Raw genomic sequence first — 20182 nt, forward strand, 5'->3', positions numbered from 1 at the left:
GCCATAATACTTAAAATTAGAAACAGTGAGCAGAGTTTCCGTTGATTTATTTTGTCTCTACTTTTTAAAGTATAAAGTTTCAAATGCATACACAAGTAGAGAGAAACCGCTACATAGACATAATCTAGCTTCAACAATTATGCAATTCATTACCAACTTCAGTTCACTTACAGATCACTTTAGTTCTCTTTTTTTTTCTTTTTGCTTTCAAGACTTTTTGGTTTTTGTATTGATGTAAAATTGACACACAATGTTATATTAGTTTCAGGTGTACAAAATAATCATTCAATATTTGTATATATTGTGAAACGATCATCGCAATACATCTAGTTAACATTATCACCACACATAGTTACAAAAGTTTTTTTTCTTGTCATGAGGACTTTTAAGATCTACTCTCTTAGCAACTTTCAAATATGCAACACAGTATTATTAGCTATGGTTACCATGCTGTACATTACATCTCCATGACTTATTTATTTTATAACTAGAAGTTTGTACCTTTTGACTCCCTTCCATAATCACTTTAGTTCTGAAGCCAATTCCAGAAATCACATAATTTTATCAAAAAATAGTTCAGTATGTATTTCTAAAAAACAAGGACTCCTTAAGAAACAAAACCACAACACAATTATCTCATATAAAGTAATTAACAATAATTTCTAACATCAAGCATCCTGTTAGTGTTCAAATTTCCTTAATTGTCTCAAAATTATTTTTTACAGTTTGTTTCAGTTTTTTAAAAAAGAGTTTAACAGCCAACAGAACATAGCTAGAGAGAGAACCAGTAAATTGGAAGATAGATCTAAATTGGAAGATAGATTCTAAAGAATTATCCAAACCATGTGGTATTGGGTTAGGGACAGACAAGAAGCCCAACAGAACTGACGAGAGAGTCCAGAAATAGATCTGTACAAAGATGGATCTGACAGCAGTGACACTGCAGATTAACAAAGACAGGAAGAATCATTCAATAAATGTTGTGGAGATAATTGGATATCTCTGTTGGGGAGGAAAGGATCCTTAGCTCACAGCATATACAAGAATCATTTCCAAATGAACCAAGGACTTAAACGTAACAGATAAAACTTTAGAACTTTCAGAAGAATCTACAGAATGTCCTTTTGACGTCAGGAAGATAGGATTTCCTAAATAAAGAAATAAAGAAGAGAGGCAAAGACATGACTAGGAATTTCAAAGAGGAAATATATATAGCTGATTGTTACGGACTGAATTGTGTCCCCACCAAAATTCGTATGTTGAAGCCGTAGCCCCCAGTGTGACTGGTTTTAGAGATAAGGCCTTTAAGGAGGTAATAAAGGTTCAATGAAGTCATAAGGGTGGGGAGCTGATCCAATAGGACTTGTGTCCTAATAAAAAAAGAAAGAGACACCAGGAGTACCTACACACAGAGGAAAGGCCATGTGAGGACAAGCAAAGAGGCGGCTGTCAGCAAGCCAAGAAGAGAGGTCTCACCAGAAATCAACTCTACTGGAACCTTAATCTTGGTCTTTCAGCCTCCAGACTGCAAGAAAATAAATTTCTGTGGTTTAAGCCATTCAATCTGTGGTATTTTTTATGGCAGCCCTAGCTGACTAATACAGTTATGAAGAGACGTTGAATATCATTAATAATCAGGAAAATGAATATTAAAAGCAGATGAAAGACATCTGTTTTCACCTATGAAAAATTTATTGCTACAGGAATTACTCTCCCACTGTAAACTAGAAAACTGCATAAAATACGTAAAACAACTCTTTTCAGACAATGGATAATGGGCAGCACAGGCCTGTAATCCCTGACAGAAGGGAAGCAAGGTGAGTCCTATGATTACAGCACAGCTTACTGCCCGGAAGCTGTGCCCAGGCCACAGAGCAGGAAGAGGAAACCGTCACAGAACACAGCCTTCTTGCTGCGGTGAAGAGACCGCCATCAGTGGATGAGAGTACCAGGGAAGAGAAAGCTGTACAGAGAGAGAGAGGGAGAGCACTCCAGAGATCAGCAGAGGGTCTTCTCAAATCTTCAGCTTGGTGCATCACGTTAATAACAGAAAAATTTTCTTTTATACCCACCCAGGTCAAAGCCATTATCAATAAATGCACGATCACAGCCTGTTATGGACTGAATGTTTGTGTCTCCTCAAAATTCATATGTTGAAATCCTAACCCCAATATGATGGTATTAGGAGGTGGGATCTTTGGGAGGTGATTGGGTCACGAAGGCAGAGCCCTCATGAATGGGATTAGTGCCTTTATAAGAAGAGACAGGAGAGCTTGCTTCCTCCATCTGCTCTCCACCATGTGAGGATACAGGGATTAGAGGACCACCTGCAAACCAGGACGCGGGCCCTCACCAGGCACTGCATCTACCAGCACCTTGATCTTGGACTTCCAACCTCCAGAATTGTGAGAAGTAAATGTTTATTGTTTAAGCCACACGGTCTATGGCAATTTGTTATAGCATTCCCCATTCCCAACCCCCCAAAACCCCCCAGCCCTAGGTAACCACTAATCTACCAACTGTCTCTATAGATTTGCCTAATCGAACATTTCATTTAAATGAAATCATACAATATATATAGCCTTTTGCGTCTGGCTTCTTTCACTTAGCACAATGTTTTCAAGGTTCATCTACGTTGTAGTATGCATCAGTCTAGCTGTATTTTGAACTTAAATGCAAGAGGTCTTACTGAAGGGCTCACTGGGTAGTTAGAGAATGAGAGAAGTGAACATTTGGAGTTTGATTTTGGACATTTTGTCTTTGAGATGCCTATTATACATCCAACTGGAAATAGGTAATTGTTATGCAAGTCTGAGATTTGGGAGACAGGTACGGCTAGAGACACAAATCTGGAAGTTCCAACAGTGAGTTTAGCACATTAAATGAATGTTAGAGGAATGGAAACTCGAAGACAGAGACATGCAGGTAGACTAAAGGGTTTAGAAGGCCCCACCCAAGGGCATGGGGTAGCTGACAGATACTCTTGCCTGCTAACTTCTTCCTCTCTTTCACGGTCAGAAGCCTTCCATCACTAAATACTGTTCACTTTACTTTCTAAATATCTCTAGACTCCATCTCTTTCTCTCCACGCCCAAGTCACAGGCTCTGCTCCCCTGCAAGATTGAAACAGCCTTCTGATTGGTCTCCCAACAGCTTACCCTGCCCCACTTGTACTCATCCTTCATGTTGGACCCGTCTGGATCCTTTAACACACAATTCTAACCACATTATTCCCCTACTTTTGTGGTTGTTCACTGCCACCAAGATGAAATCCAAACTCCTCAACATAGTTGCAATGGTCTTTAGGATCTAGCCTCTGTTTACCTCCCACTCCTAATCTCTCACTAACCACGCCCTGGCTCAATTTCTAGGTCTTAAATGTGCTCTGTCTGGATGCTGCACATTTGCATGTGCTTTTTCTTCTGTGTGGCACACTTCCTCTCTTCATTGCCTGGCTAACTTTTCTTACACTTCAGTTCTCAGTTTAGACATCCCTTCCTCCAGGAAATCTTCCCTGACCCCACCCACCCAGTCTGGGTTAGGGAATCCTATTAAATGCTCCCACGGCAGCCTGTACTAATACCCATCATAGCACTTGTCACACAAGACGGTAATTGCCTGGTTATTATTGTTGTTTATTTGTTTCTCCAACCAGAAAAGAAAACTCTTGAGGCCAGAGATCCTATCTGCAGCACCTAAAACAGTGCCTGGCATATAGTAGGTGCTGAAAAAATATGTTTGGGATGAATAAATGTATATAATAAAGCCATATAAACATTATAAATGTTATTGGTTCCTAAGTAGCTACACCTTTGACATTGTCACCTTACTCCTGACAGTAGCAGCTGCATCTGCAGCAAGTAGCAGCTGCGAGAGTCTGCAGGAAATCCAGTGTCGCCAGAAGCCAAGGTTGAACTCATTCAGCAAGTTCAAACCAGGATTGAACTCTGCCTCAGACCTTCCCCAGGGAGCTAAGAAAGCCTCTGTGTATTTTGAGGAGCTTGAGTGGACCAGCCTGGAGTGTTCCTAATCTCATTGGTTATACTTCTCAGAATTTCTTTGTGGCATGGATTGGCAAAGCCGTCAGGGCGACAGCAAAATTGATCAGCTGCAAGAACATATGTCTATTGTCATTGCTTTCCTTAGGTGCGGCCAAAAGGTGCGCAGTTATAAAGGTGAGATCTCAGGTTCAAACCTGACCACTCTGCGAGCTGTCCCCTCACCTCCTCTGGGCACCCTTCTGCAGTGGGGACTTCGCACCAAACTGGAAGCAGCGCAAGGCAGGGATCTAATCAAGAGATCTGACTACCGCTGAGGAGGCAGAGTTTGTCTGCTCTGAACCAGCCCCTGGAGTTTAGCCATCAGGGTTACGCTCATTTGCTATTCAGAATTACTCTCATGATAACTATGACATGGAGCACACTCATAAAACTGGGATTATAAAAAGGAAAAGCAAACAGAATCTTTACTGGATTGTCAACAGTTCTGATCAGAAGAAATCAGAGGCCCAACAGAAATCAGGTTTTGTCACAAAGAAAACAGCCCAGGGTCTTATTGGTTGGGGGGGTGGGACTCTGATTTGACTTTCGGGTCAGGAGGGCCACAGTCTCTGGATCATTCTTTAACACCACAGGAGGAAGTTCATGGGGCTGGGGTTCAATCACTCAAAAGGGTTGTGGGGTCTGGGGTGAAATATGTCCTCTTAGTTACATTGTTTTTGGTTCCACTGGGTGCATCCCAGTCTGATTACCAACAGAGCTGAGACAGAAACTTAGGGGCCTTCTCCTCAGACATACAAAGTTGAGATGAATGTGGAGATGTGTCTGAAATCCCTTTATCTGAGGCATTATACCTGGGGGAGGAGGGACATCAAAACTGTTCTCTGTGTGAAATGACCTGCATGCTGCCGAGTCTTTAGGCAAGAGTGGAAAGTTCCTTCCCATTGAAATGATTCCAAACCGCAGTTTCTCACAATCTGTGATTTCAGAGACAGGGTGTATCAGCACAAAGTCCTCAATATTAATTAACAAAAGCAGTTTTTACAGGTCATCCTTCCTACCTGAAGTAAAGAGTGGGAGGAAAAGACCGCGCTACCCAGGAGAGAGGTCCTCAGAAATGCAAAACACCCCACTCGAGAACAGGGCCATCTGCTGCTGGGTTTGGATTTTGTTTCAGTCCTTGGTTGCTCTTTAAAGGCAGAATCAGAAGGGGATGATGGTTTGAAAATCTCTACCTTTAGGGTGCTGAGGACAGAGGGTTGCAACAACTTCCGGAAGGATTTGGGAATTCTAAATTAACCAGGGTCCGTGACTACAAGGACTTCCTCAGATGACAGATTCTAATAACATCTCTGGTGTGTTAATTCAGGAGCCTCCTGTTCACTCTATTAGCAGCAGCCCGAAGGCTCCCAAACTTGTTTCCTGGGCTTCATGGGAAAGTAGGAAGGTGGGAAGCTGTCGTCACAGAGATGTCCTCTGCAGCTAGCCCCAGGACTGGGGACAGGGTGGGGGTGCTACTCTGGGAGATGACACAGGAGGGATGACCTCAAGGACTTGCTTCAAAGAGAACAGAGAGATAAGAACAGAACAGCCTGGGCCAGAGAAGGACCCAGGGGCTAAATTAAAGAAAGGCTGAGGGGCTGCCCCATGGCTCAGCAGTTAAGTGCCCACATTCCACTTCGCTGGCCTGGGGTTTGCTGGTTCAGATCCCAGGTGCAGACATGGCACCGCTTGGCAAGCCATGCTGTGGCAGGCGTCCCACATATAAAGTAGAGAAAGATGGGCACAGATGTTAGCTCAGGGCTAACATTCCTCAAAAAAGAAAAGAAAGGCTGAGAGAGCTTCTCTGATGTACCCGCACTTGACCATGGGTCACTTAACACCACGTCTGACATATAATTGTTTAGTAAATGAAGATTAAATTCATAGAACTTGGGGACTAGGACTTTTATCATGTCCAACCTTTGCTTTACTTCATGGATGAATTTTTTAAGCATCTGTGTGGACCATGAACCCTCTTTTGGTTGCAAAGGATCCTCGAATCCACATATGCACCAAACATTGTCTTTGCACAGAATAAACATGTCTCCCACAGCAAATGGACGTAGATGCTATTGCAACTCAATATAATTTTATTCAAAAGTGCTGCTTAGCTCACAGCAGCTTTTTGTCACACGTGTGCTCGAAGACTGATATTTAAAGAGCTACAGGTTTTAAAACAAAAATTCATTATAATTAATAAGTTTAGGACCACTACTCTCCAGCCTCAGCTACCCTTCCTGACCTCACAGGGCAGCTCATTCCACTGCTGAGCAGCTGTCGCTGTTGGTGAACATTCCTGCCTCGTTTAAGTTTCATCCTCTCTCCCGGATTTCCACTCAGTTTGTGCAGTTTCTGTCCTCAGGAGTCTTTGCAGAGGGAAAGGCTAGGATTAACACTACCTCTCTTATAAATCTAGTTATTTATAGATACTGCAAGTTTGCATATTTCTATTTAAAAATTTTTTTGTCCTCCTCTTTGTACATCTCCTAATTGGAAGGGGAGCTAATCCTTTTAAAGAGAAGACTGAGCAACAGGGACTCATTATTTGATAAAGCTAGGGCTAAGGCACTGTCTCTTCACCCCATGCTCTCCATGAAGCAGGGGCTCCACATTGCACACCTGCTCAGATGTTTTGTGTTGGTTCGTCTGGCATGCCCTTCATGCTGTAAGGACAGGGAGTCCAACCTGGAGTGGGCGCTGAGGCCTGTACCAAGAGGAACACCGAACCCATGGTTTGAGGGCATCCCACAGCACCACCAGTGGCCGTTCACTAGGAGACTCCTCTATGGGAAGCCCTTCCTCCACCATTTTTCCAGTTAGCCTCTTTATTGGGCCCAAGTGCAGGCTCAGATTCCCACCACTTGCCTTGGGCAGCTTTGTTTCCTCAGATTTCAGAGCCGTTGCTTGCTCTGAAGCTGGGCCTCCGAGCACCCGAGTTGTTCCCTGGGATTAGTGGGCGCTGGCACGCAGCCAGACAGGTCCTTGTTCCTTGCGCAGCCTACAGGAATTGGTAGGGACCTGAAGGCCTACAGCCCTGCTTGTACTCATCTTCACAATGAGTAGTGTACTTCTCCTCACACTGATGTATATAGGTGCAGTTTGCATACAATTTGCATGTTCTCGGTCATTCTGAGGAGACTTGAGATTCACTCCACCCCCAAGGACCCTCACCAAGGTTCAAGCCAACAAACATTCCAGTGCCAGGTGCTGGGCTAGGGAAGGGAGAGGAAAGGTGAATAAAACATAGTGCCTGCCTGCAAGGAGCTCCCAGACAGGAGAGATAATGACTAGAGTATAAATGTCATCAATACGACATATTTGTATTTGAAAGAGTCCAAAATGCTGTGTGGCACAGCAGCAATTCTTCTGGGGAGAGAGTGGGAGAAGCCTCTGCGAGGAGGTAATATTTGAAGAGACCTGGGTCTTAAGGCAGAAGAAAGGACAGTGGGCTACAGAACCCCACATTGCCCAATTTCAGGGGATCCCTTTCACATTGGACTCTGGAGGAATGGCAACCCCTAAAGTGATGCAACTTGGAGGTGCTGTGGGGTGACGTTCCAGGCCAGGGGAATACCATGGTGAAGGTCTCAACACTCTGAGAGGGCAATGGGTTTTTTACTTCCACATGTATCCCAGCCTGTGAAATGTTTTGTCCCCAGAGCTGACAAAGTTTAATGAGATACACAATTGCTAAACTACCCCTGCTTCAGGCCAGCACCCAATCCAGAGCTGTCCTTACCTCCTGTGGGCTTTCTTCAGACTCATTCGGCACAAACACAAGCCCTATTCAAAGCCCCTCCTAGCCCCTCTTGGGAAGATGCTCCTCTGTCCTCCATGGTGTGCAGTCTCCCTTGATGCAGCAAGTTAACAAGTCTAACTTGGACTGCCTGTGTGTTCCTAGTGGTCTTTTTTGGGTAGGCTTTATCAGAACTGCTGGGTTCAAGGCATTTCTTCCCCATGAGGCCAACTTATAAAGAGATAATATACCAATTTCCGTGTGATTACTATGTGCCAAGAACTGTGGTGTTTCATTTATATTTTGTATTTTATTCCATTTTTCAAGACAACTCTATGAAGAAGGTATCATCATTCCCATTTTACAGATGAGGAAACTAAGGCTCAGAGAGATTAAGTAACTTCAGTAGCACACTGCTAGTAAATAGAAGAGTTGGAATTAAATCCAAGTCTTTTCCAATGGGTTATCTATCCAGTCAAACACGGTAAATGTTAAAGACGCTTATGAACAAAGGGATGAGGGGTTTCTGAAGGACCTTCTGAAAAAGTAGGGGGAGCTATCTTAATGTTTAAGGTAGGTCTCACAGAGTGAGTCTGAGTTTGACAGGTGAAAATGTGGAAGAATGGCACTCTAAAAAAATGGAATAGCATGTGCAAAGCTTGGCATTGAAAGGTTATGGTGTATTCGGAAAACAGCAAAAAGCAGATGAGGCTAAAATAATTCTAGCTGGCAGCATAGAAGCATGGAGAATGGAAACAGGAGAGGTGAATTGCAGACAGGAGAGTGAGGTACAAGGCTGTCTCAGAAATTAGGCAAGAGCTCGTGAGGGCTGGGACTACAGAAGGAACAGTGGGAATGAAGATAAGAAGCTGAATTCAAAAGATATTTTGCAGGTAGCATAAGCAGGATTTGAGAATGGATTAGTTGCTGCAGGCAGACCCTGGAGTGAACCCAGTCCAGAGTTTAGGAGATTTGAAGGGATGATGATCCATTAAATGAGATGGCAAAAACAGGTGGTAAAACAGGTTTGGGAGGTCCAGAGAAAAGGTGGGAACATGGAGCTGATGGCAAAAGCTGGGAGAAACACTAAATCCATGCCTATGGGGAAACGGAAGTGAAGAGGATGAGACTTAACTTTATCTGTAATTCTTTACTCTTCTTACTTCAAAAATAACTTGAAGCACTTGTAAACATCTGGGGTGGAACACACAGGTGCTTATATCAGTTTCTGTAGTTTTTACTTTCCCCAAAATTAGCGCTTGGAGTTAAAAGAAATTACCTACTAAGCCTTTGAAGTACCTACTATGCGCTTGGCACTGTTCCAGGCATTTGGGATATTTGCCCCCTTCTACTGGCCTCTTCCTTTAGAAGTTACCAGGCCTGGAGTTCAGAAACGGCCTCTGATTCCAGCTTGGTCACGCGAAAGTCGCTTTTCCTACCTGGGTCTCCTTCAGCTCTCAAATCTCACGGTTTAACACTACAACTGCACCTAAGCATTCCTTCCTCTCAGAGGTGGTCCCCACATCGCAGCCCATTGGCATCAGTAACTCCGCACGGCGAGTGTTCATGAAGGGTCTGACCTATTAAGAACGTTTTCCTAATGGTCCTTAACATCTCAGCCTCCCACATCACCCTAGCCCAGAGTCATAGATTGTCCTTATGGGATTTCAAATTTGCAAGGAATCTTGATCATTTTTTTGATAATGGGCGACGGGCAGAAAATTTCAGTCCTAATTCCAGTCTAATCAACAGCCACAATTTCTGTACATTCAATACCAACTCTTTTAGGCGCTGTGGCGAGAACAGTTACAAACAAAACAAAACAAGAATTTCCGCCTTATGCAAAGTACATCCAGAGTAGCGAGACAGATCCAAGAAAAAAGACAAGGACGACGCAGTGCGTCACTATGACGTAGGACGAAGCAAGGTGGGCAGTCAGATACTAGTCCTCTGACTCCCACAAAACCTAATCCCGAGAGAGCCCTTCCGGGTCACACTCGCCCCAGCCAGGCTTCAGATTCGGCTCAGGGCCCCGGCTTCAGGCCCTGGCCCCGCCCACACCCTGATGTCATTTTCCCGGGCGGCGCCGCATTGACTTGGCCAATCGAAAGCCGCAGAACCTGCTCGGGCTCCGTTAAGCCCCGCCCCGTGAGTCGACGCGCGGCGACGGCGATGGGGCCGGGCCGCTGCATGGCGCGGCGGCTCGGGCCGCTGCTGTGGGGTAGGGCCCTTTCTCCGGGAGCAGGGCCCGCGGCAAGCGTGGGGCCTCGACTTCGGCCGCTGGCCGTGGGGCGACTGCTGGCGGGCCCGGCGCTCGGCCGGGTCTGCCTGATCTCCGACCGTGCTCGCGGCCTGCACGGGGGGCCCGGCCTGGAGGAGCTCCGGGAGCGGGCAGCCGGCGAGGGTCGCCCCGAGTCAGGCACAGCAGGTACGGGCGTGAGGGAGGGCGGCGGCGGCCCCCTCGGGGCGGCCGGGTCCCAGCTGAGGAGGCTCTGAGGTCCCCTCTCAGCATTGCTCTTGGAGTCACAAAACTACAGCCCCGGAGCTGGAAGGGACTTCCGAGGTAGTTGGCGCCAACTTTGCCATTTCACAGTGAAGAAGCTGAGGCCCAGAGATGAGCTGACTTCAAAACCCCAGGCGTCCGGACGGTCACACCGACCCCTTGGCATCACAACCTCACTGTCCTCATCCCCCTTCACACTCTTCTTAGGGTCCCGAGAAATGGACTTGAGAGTGTCGGGTCGTGAGGATTCTGAGGAAGAGCCGGGGGCTGGGGGCTACGGGGACGCGTAGGAAGCGCTAATAGGAGATGGGGCCATTTTAGGTCCTCTGATTAGTGTAAGTTTTTAGAAACTTGAGAGATGGTAAATATCGCATCTGTGAAAGGGTAGATATGAGAGAGCGAGGTCTTAGTGGACTTAGCCACTAGGGCCTTGGGAGTCAGCTTTAGCACTTAAGAGATCTGTAAATTTACAGGCTCTAATAATAATCCAAGGTGAACAGAATATCTAAATCTCTACAGAAAAAAAATTGTTTTCACAGATAACAGTTGTTACATAACGCAAATGGCTTTTAAGAAAAACTTGAGGGTTCAAAATGAGAATCGCTGTTAAAATTTTAGCTCTGTTGGTTGATTTGGGGGCACACTTACTCTGCTAGGCCTCTTTCTTTATCTCTCCCGTGAAAGGTTGTGGACCACATACTACCTAAGAGCCCTTCCAGCTCACAGTTCTAATTCTGTAACTCTTTATGGCTGGGATTCAATTTAATATACTCCGGGATATCACCACCTCCCCAACTCGTGCTACTGTTTTTCTTTCTTTGTATGGCAGTTCTGTGTTTGAGGTGTTTGCTCATTTTCTTAAGTACTAGTGAACAGAAAGTCGTTTGTTGCTGATGTGTGGTTCTTGCATGTGGTAATAGGAAGGGTTTTGTGGTGGCTTTATGTAACCTGAACACCCTTCCCATAAAAGTTGAGCAGTGCTATATGAAACCAGTGCCCAGGTTCAGCTTCCAGAAGGCTTGAGGGCCCTGCCATCTTTCACAGCATTTTAGATCTTAACACTCTCATGGAGGAGCAGTTTCACTGTCAGCTGCCCACATTTCTGGGTGCATACAGTGTCTGTCTTCTGCTTGGCCACCTGACACAAGCAAATCTTTGTGCATTTCAGATCATACTGGTCCCAAGTTTGACATCGATATGCTGGTTTCACTTCTGAGGCAAGAAAATGCAAGAGACATTTGTGTGATCAAGGTTCCTCCAGAAATGAAATATACAGATTACTTTGTGATTGGTAGTGGAACTTCCACCCGACACTTACATGCCATGGCCTACTACATTGTGAAAATGGTAGGATGCTTTCTTTTCTCTTTGGAACTGTTAACAGAATGGAATAGTATCAGCGCATCAGGCTGAGGATCAACACTTAAAAAGTAAACCCATCGTATGAGATTATAAAAGAAGCCCCAATTTTCAGAATTTGTGTGAGTGTTTTATGTTCTTTGATAGTGAAAGTTATGCGGACAAGTATCTAGCACCAGTGAGTCAGGATATTTCTAATTCTTGTCTCTTGTGACCACAAGGAAAAAATATTTAAAAAATAACCTGAAGGAGGCTAGAAGACAGTATAACCCAGAGGGATTTCTAGAGCAGCACTGTCCAGTGTGGTAGCCATTAGCCACATGTGGCTGTTTAATTAAATTAAAATTCAGAATTCATTTCTTCAGTTGTACTATGCACATTTTAGGTGTTCAGTGGCTACACGTGGCTAGTGGCTACCATATTGGACAGCACAACTGTAAAACATTTCCCTAACTGCAAAAAGTTCTATGGGGCGGTGCTGGCCTAGGTCAAATGTTTGAGCGTGTCCAGTGTTCCCAAGCACTGTGCTGGGTATTGGGAAGATAACAATGGAAAAGATTTAGTCCTTGCCTTCCGAATTCACCAGTCTAGTTTAAAGAGAAGGCAGTTCATTTTCCAACAGGACTGAATATGAATCAGAAGGAAGAAAATGTACTTGGAAGCCTTTAGCTGATTCTGATACTACTGTGCCAGGGGAACATACCTCTCACCTTGTTGAAAATTGACGATAGAGGGGACAGATAAGACCAAAAGAATAGCTGGGATTGCCTAGAGAAGGGTGGTAAATTAAGCAGGGGGCTGAAAACAGAACCCTGGTGCAACACGGCAGAGCAAAGGAAGATTCCAAAAAGGAGAGTGGTTGGAGAGACAGAAAGAGAACCAAGAGGGCATGGAGAGGAGTTGTAAGACAGGGTCCCAGGGTCTCTGTCAGATGGAATAGTGAGTGGGACAGAGTAAGATGAAGACTTAGGAGTGACCATTGCACTTGGAGATATAAAAAGAATGATGGGTTTTTCAGAGAAGTTTATGTGGAAGAGGAAGGGCGAGGGAAGAGTAATTACTTTTACAAAAATTTTAGATGAGCAAGGAGAAAAATACAAGGTCAAGACAGATTTGTTGTTTGTGGTAAAATAAACGGAATGTAAAACTTAACATTTTAACCATTTTTAAGGGTACAGTTAAGTGGCATTAGTTACATTCATGTTGTTGTGCAAGCATTACAACCATCCATCTCCAGAATGTTTTTCATCTTGCCAAACTGAAACTCTGTACACATTAAACAATAAGTTCCCATTCTGCCTCCTCCCCGAGCCCCTGGCAACCACCATTCTGCTTTTTGTCTCTATGAATTTGACTGCTTTAAGTACCTCATATGAGTGGAACCCTATCATATTTGTCCTTTTGTGAGTGACTTATTTCACTTAGCATGTTTTCAGGGTTCATCCATGTTGTAGCATGTGTCAGAATGTCTTTCTTTTTAAGGCTGAATATTTATTTTATTGTATGTATGTTCCACATTTTATGTATTCATCCTTTGATGGACATTTGGGTTCCTTTCACCTTCTGATTATTGTGAATAAAGCTGCTATAAACATGAATGTAGAAATATCTGTACATGTCCCTACTTTTAATTTCAGAAGCGAAATTGCCAGATCATGGTAATTCTTTTCCATAATGGCTGCACCTCTTTACATTCCCACCAGCAGTGCACAAGGGTTCCAGTTTCTCCACGTCTTTGCCAACACTTATTTTCTGGTTTGTTGATAATAGTAATCCTAATGGGAGTGAAGTGATATCTTGTGGTTTTTGATTTGCATTTTCCTAATGTTAGTGATGTTGAACATCTTTTCACGTGCTTATTGGCCATTTGTATATCTTTGGAGAAATGACTTTTCAAGTTCTTTGCCCATGTTTTAATCAGATTGTTTTTTGTTGTGAAGTTGTAGGAGTTCTCTATATATTTTGAGTATTAACCCCAAAGCAAGTATGTTATTTGCAAATATTTTCTCTCATTCTGTAGGTTGCCTTTTTACTCTGTTGAGTGTCCTTTGATGCACAAAAGATTTTAATTTTGATAAAGTCCAGTATATCTGTTTTGTTGTTGTTGCCTGTGCCTTTAGTGTCATATCCAAGAAATCATTGCTAAATCTATTGTCATGAAGCTTTTTCACTGTTTTCTCCTAAGAGTTGTATAGTTTTAGTCTTACATTTAGGTCTTTCTTGGATGCATTTTGAGTTTTTATAGATGTGTAAGGTAAAGGTCCATCTTCATTCTCTTGCATGTAGGTATCTAGTTTTCCTAGCACTATTTGTTGAAAACTCTGCCCTTTCCCCAGTGAATGGACTTTGCACCTTTGTTGAAAATCATTTGACTCTATGGGCTCTTTACTTTATTTATTATTGATCTGTATGTCTCTTTTGATCACTATTTTGATTATTGTAGCTTTTTTAGTAAGCTTTGAAATTTTACTACAGTTTGAGAGCTGCAACTGTAGTCTTCCTTTTCAAGATTGTTTTTGGCTATTTGGAGTCTCTTTAGATTACATATAAAATTTAGGATGGATTTTTCTATTTCTGCAAAAAAAATGTCATTGGGATTTTGATAGCAATTGCATTGAATCTGTAGCTAGCTTTCGGTAGGGTGGTTTTTGGTTTTTTGCAGGTTTTTGTAGTCTTTTTTTTTTTGCCGAGGAAGATTGGTCCTAAGCTAACATCTGTGCCAGTCTTCCTCCATTTTGTATGTGGGATGCCGCCACAGCATGGCTTTATGAGTGGTGTGTAGGTCTGAGCCTGGGATCTGAACCCACGAACTTCAGATTGCTGAAGCGGAGCGTGTGAACTTAACCACTAGGCCACTGGCCAGCCACTATGGGAGTATTGACATCTTAACAATATTAAGTCTTCCAAACTATGAATACAGGGTGTCTTTCTATTTATCGGCGTCATCTTTAATTTCTTTAGCAATGTTTTATAATGTTCAGTGTACAAGTCTTTTGCCTCTGTGGTTTATTTCTTATTTTATTTTTTTGATTCTATTGTAAATGGAATTGTTTTCTTAATTTCCTTTTCACGTTGCTCATTGTTAGTGTATAGAAACACGACTAGTTTTTGCATGTTGATTTTATATTTTACAACTTGGCTGAATTCATTTATTATAACAGTTTTTTTGTGTGTGGAATCTTTAGGGTTTTCTACATATAAGATCATATTGTCTGTGAACAGAGATAATTTTATTTCTTCCATTCTAATTTGGTAACCATTTTTTTCTTGCTCTAATTGCTCTGGCTAGAACTTCCAGTACTATGTTGAATAGAAGTGGTGAAAGTGGGCATTCTTGTCTTGTTCCTGATCTAAGAGGAAAAACTTTCATTCTTTTGCCATTGAGTATTATAGCTGTGGGCTTTTCATATATGGTCTTTATTATCTTGAGGTGGGAGTGTTTTTATCATGAATGCTTGTTGAATTTTGTCCATTTCATGTAGGTTATCCAATTTGTTAGCATGCAGTTTTTTATAGTACTCTAATAAGTTCTTTTAATCTAAGTTGATATCCCCTTGCTTGTTTCTGATTTTAGTTATTTGGTCTTCTATTTTTTTCTTATTCAGTCTAGCTAAAGATTTGTCTATTTCATTGATCTTTTTAAAGACCCAAATCTTGGTTTCATTGAATTTTGTCTCTTTTATTTTTCTCTGCTTATTGTTTCCTTCCTTCTGCTAGCTTTAATTTGTTCTTCATTTGCTAGTTCTTTAAGGTATAAATTTTGGTTGTTGATTTGGGAACTTCTTTTTTCATGTAAGCATCTATAGCTCTTGATTTCCCTCTTAGCACTGCTTTCATGGCTTCCCTAAGTTTTGGTAGGTTGTGTTTTAATTTCATTTGTTTCAAGATATTTTCTAATTTCCTTTATGATTTCTTCTTTGACTCATTGGTTTTTTTTACGTGTTTGTCTAATTTCCACATATTTGTGACCTTCTGGTTTTCCTTCTGTTGATTTCTAGTTTCATTGTGATCAGAAAATATACTTTATATGATTTGTCTTTCTGAATTTATTAAGACTTATTTTGTGGCCTAACATATGATCTGTCCTGGAGCATGTTCCATGTGCACTTGAGAAAAACGTATATTCTGCTGTTGTTGAGTGGAATGTTCTGTTAATGTCTGTTAGGTCCAATTAGTCTTACCCTTTTATCATTATATAATGTCCTTTGTCTCTTGTACTGATTTTTCACTTAGTCTGTTTTGTCTGATATTAGTGTATTTGTTGTTTTAGACAATTCATGGGATCTGTTTGGGAACAGAGACATGAAATAAAATTCCATTAGCATTGTCATTAAGGTAGATGAGATGGAATCAATAGAACTGAGATCTAGCTTTAAAACAGGAAGGCAGCATCTACCTTCCCTGAGAGTAAAGGGGAGCTGGGATGGACAGAAGGGATGATACAGGTGAAGACCAGATGTTGAGTGAGCTTAGGCCTCAGAAACGCCTTGGTGAAGGTCTAGGGTGGCTCTGTCAGAAGGGTTTGGCGGGATGCAGGAGAGAAGTGTAGGAGGAGGTGGGTAGGATTTGGGGGGGGAAGTTTCCCTATGTTATTGATTATGAGTCTAAGTATAACTATGAGGAATGAGTAAGCTAGTTCCCAAATTAAGACCAAGAGAAATACATCTGTTTCCTCAGAGCAGAGACTCCCCCCATCTCCTCTCCCTTTAATGTGTAACCTGGCTTTTTTCAGTACAAATACCTGAAATGTAAAAGTGAGCCTCATGTTAAGATCGAAGGGAAGGACACTGATGACTGGCTCTGTGTGGACTTTGGTAAGTTATTTTGACACATTTTACAGATAAATATTTGGTATAATGCTAATCTTGAACTACTTTCACTTGCAAAAGGAATGGGATCAAATTGCTGAGTTTTTCCATGTAAAATTTTTGAAATTTAAAGCAAGTTTTATTTAGTTATAACCCAGGTGGTCTTATTCACATGTGAAATCCTCACCTAACTTGGTATGTATATTACTAGCCATACAAGTCAGAAAGCTGGCGGAGAACAGAATGGATAACGTGTAGAGATGGGAGAGATCTCTTGGTGGTGGTAGAAGGCTTGGGGTACATGTAACCTTGGCCTTAAATAACTCAGATGAAGTGAAGATGAAGCGCATTCCAGGCACAGGGAAGGACAAGAGCAGAGGACTGGAATTTTGAAAAGACCTAACAAATTTAAATATTAATGTATGGTTTCAAAGTATTTCCCCACAAGATATTACAAAAGGAAAAACAGTAACTGAAGAACTGTGAAGTGTCTGAGATTTTATCTTACTTGTAAGCTAACGAGTTAGCTGGCCAGTTCATGGATATTGGTAAAAGACTCAAGGCTGTTCCTGGGTTAGAGATGAAGGACAGTTATTCACAGCAATAGCAGTAGGCAGCAGCAGCAGTTGTGCACCAGGTTCCCTGAGCCCATTTCTATAGAGCAACACAGGGCCAGGTGACACCTGCATACAGTTCTAAGAGAAGAAGCCTGAGATTAGGATGTCCACATCTTTTATAATGGGCGGGAAGTAGGCCTGCGTTTGCTCTGGTGGAAGACACTTTTTCTGCCAAGGCTGTAAGTCAGGGCTTCTCGGCTTTGTCACTATTAACATTTTGGACCAGATAATTCTGATGGGGGTGGGAGGAATATCCTTTGCATTGTAGAATGTTTGAATGAAGAGCCCTTCACCTCTGCATCCCCCAATTGTGAAAATCAAAAATGTCTCTGATTGAGGGGCTGGCCCCATGGCTGAGTGGTTAAGTCTGCGTGCTCTGCTTCAGTTGCCTTGAGTTCATCGGTTCGGATCCTGGGTGGGGACCTACGCACCTCTCATCAGGCCATAGTGTGGTGGCATCCCACATAGAGGAACTAGAATGACCTACAACTAGGATGTACAACTGTGGGCTGGGGCTTTGGGGAGGAAAAAAAAAAAAAAGATTCACAACAGATATTAGCTGCGGGCCAATCTGCTCACCAAAAAGAGTCTCTGATTGAGAACCACTGCCGTAAGCAAACCTGCCCTTTGCTCTGGAGGGAGGTAGTATCTCTTTCTGTGACTCTTTGCCATACAGACATCCTTGAAGATAGTCCAGAACAAAAGGCAGTCAGTGCTTTGCTCACAGGATATTTAGAAATGTGATACCTATGGAGAACTGTCTTCCAAGAGAAACCTGACAGACCCCCACCTTTAGTCACTTGGATAAAGTTAACATCACCAGTAATGTTACATATTGACATCGTGTTCCTCTTGTATGATGCACTGAGAAAACTGTGGTATTTTTGCAGGATGGGGTCCATAATTTGCATTTCTAACAAGTTCCAAGGTGATCTGGGGTTCATACTTTGAGAACCACTGCTCTAATTGTTACAGAGATTTGTGAGATCATTCATTGTAACTCTTATCTGTCCTTGATAGGCAGCATGGTGATTCATTTGATGCTTCCAGAAACCAGAGAAACCTATGAATTAGAGAAATTATGGACCCTACGTTCTTACGATGACCAGTTAGCTCAGATAGCACCTGAGACATTACCTGAAGACTTCATTCTTGGAATAGAAGATGACACTTCATCCCTGACTCCAGTGGAGGTCAAATGTGAATAAAATGATATGAACTGCTTTAGTCATTTCAGATTTGGATTGAGTCACTTCTTAAAAAATATAGCTTCTAAACCCTGCCTCCTTCATTAGATTGTTGTCAAAACAAGTCTTAATCTCTGGGCACTCATGCTGACATGTGGAATTTGTAGGTAAATGAGCTAATTCTCACACCAAGGATCAGTACATTCAAGCTAATCTTTATTCCTGAGATCCCAGCAGGATTCAGGGATCCTCGGAGTTAGCACTGACCTCTGTGCTTAACTCAGGCTCTCTGCTCAGAGTTTAATTTTGTTTAAATCTTATTCTGTAGAATGGAATAGCCAAAACTTTTTTATAAAATAAAGCAAAAAATATAACCACCCCACTGGTCCTCTATTACTTAAAACCTCTAGTTCTTAGTTCATATGCAACAGTGTCACCAAGGTTCACAGTAAGTACCATGGAATGGAGAAGATAATTTACTAGTAGATATTGGTGCTTACCTTGAGACTGACATAGTATTACTAAAAATCTGTTCAAGTTTACAGTTTGACTAAATTCAGAACATTCACATTTATTTGAAAAACCAGAAATAAAACGTACTACACATCACGCTGCACCTAATGATGAAAACCTTTATTCTGCATCAAGGTATCTGGAAAATGAAGCTGCATTTGGGGCACATTACAGATGAGGAATGATCCATATGCGGTGAGTACAAAACTCAATTACAGAATTATTTCCTAGCTATTACCAGATACTCCATAACCAATGCTTAATTGAAAGGAAAACATGATTTGCCATACTAAAAGGCTAGAAGTGAAATATGACAGTTTAAACCAGGAGATATAAATGTAGCACCTATCTGTATAAAAAACCACAAAACACAAATATTGGAAAAAATCAAATACTAAGAAAGAGTTCTGGCCTTAAGTGCATCTCACCTGTCCAACCAGAAAGCCAGTCCATGATTTTTTTTTTAGCAATTCATTGTATGAAAAAAAATTATGAATGTTAGATGAATTCAGTGACAAAAAGGGCACTTTTTGGCTACAACTACAAAATAAACTGGTTTTCGGAAAACATTTAGGAAAACATTTCAAGTCATTTTCAGAATATCTAATTGAGATGGTGATCTTCAGAAAAATTAGTCCATGTAGAAATTCATCTTGAAATACGAATGAGGCAAAATGATTTTTTTTAAAGGGTTATTATATATGCCCTTTAGATCAGTGTACTATGATGACTGTGATCACTTAATGAACAAAAGAAACACAAAGAATTTTGAGAGCAGCATGGCCGTGGAGACCACCCACACCCACACCCACATAACTGTACATCCCGGGCTTTGTCATCAAGCTAAGGAATGGGCAGATGAGTTCAGTATCCAAGGTCAAATGTTCTATCACAGTCATTCAAATTATATTCCAAAAATTATTTTCTTGTACTGCCTACCTTTTGACTTATTTTCAAATAACTGGTTGCACAGAATATAGAATCCTGCTACATTTTATGTGATATTTTAAGATGGCCTTTCATTTCTCTTACCATTGTTTTAAAAATCTTCAAAATAGCTTAGTGAGGCTCATGACAGTGCCTGGCACATGAAGATGTAGCCTCTTATTGCCTTTAGACACTGCCACACCATCTGACTGCCCCCTTGGTCTTCACAAAGCACTTCTTTTGTGGTCTGCTCAAAGCATAGACCATCTGGTCTGAAGTGTATTGGCAAACTAAGCCTCTTATAAGACAAGTTGAAGCTTGCTTTTTGCCAGTCAGTTTAAAGTCCACAGGGGCTGCATCTCTTCACTGATGTACTTTCTTTAGGTAGTGATAGTCAAAAGCACAAAGCATTTATGCATTCAATCACATAAACAAAAAACTGAAGTCTCCTGAAACCATTTAAACTAGCCGTTCCCAAACCTCCTGCAACCA

The 20182-nt window shown here is 42.1% G+C and overlaps 1 protein-coding gene across 1 annotated transcript; it reads left to right on the plus strand.

Annotated features, from left to right (window-relative positions):
- The first annotated feature begins 9923 nt into the window (after window positions 1–9923).
- MALSU1 (mitochondrial assembly of ribosomal large subunit 1) lies at window positions 9924–18299 on the plus strand. Its single transcript, XM_046669840.1, has 4 exons — window positions 9924–10204; window positions 11448–11626; window positions 16371–16452; window positions 18084–18299. The coding sequence occupies exons 1-4, from the start codon at window positions 9949–9951 to the stop codon at window positions 18269–18271; spliced, it is 705 nt and encodes a 234-aa protein (XP_046525796.1). The 5' UTR covers window positions 9924–9948; the 3' UTR covers window positions 18272–18299.
- Window positions 18300–20182: the final 1883 nt, after the last annotated feature.

The sequence above is a fragment of the Equus quagga genome, chromosome 8 (genome assembly GCF_021613505.1).
Source record: "Equus quagga isolate Etosha38 chromosome 8, UCLA_HA_Equagga_1.0, whole genome shotgun sequence".
Classification (NCBI taxonomy): domain Eukaryota; kingdom Metazoa; phylum Chordata; class Mammalia; order Perissodactyla; family Equidae; genus Equus; species Equus quagga.

What these genes read in the sequence shown, in the direction of transcription:
- MALSU1 (XM_046669840.1), top strand. Translation starts at nt 9,949, where the DNA reads ATGGGGCCGGGCCGCTGCATGGCGCGGCGGCTCGGGCCGCTGCTGTGG. An exon ending in CCCCGAGTCAGGCACAGCAG is followed by an intron (nt 10,205 to 11,447) that starts GTACGGGCGTGA and finishes TGTGCATTTCAG; the next exon opens with ATCATACTGGTCCCAAGTTT. An exon ending in CCTACTACATTGTGAAAATG is followed by an intron (nt 11,627 to 16,370) that starts GTAGGATGCTTT and finishes GGCTTTTTTCAG; the next exon opens with TACAAATACCTGAAATGTAA.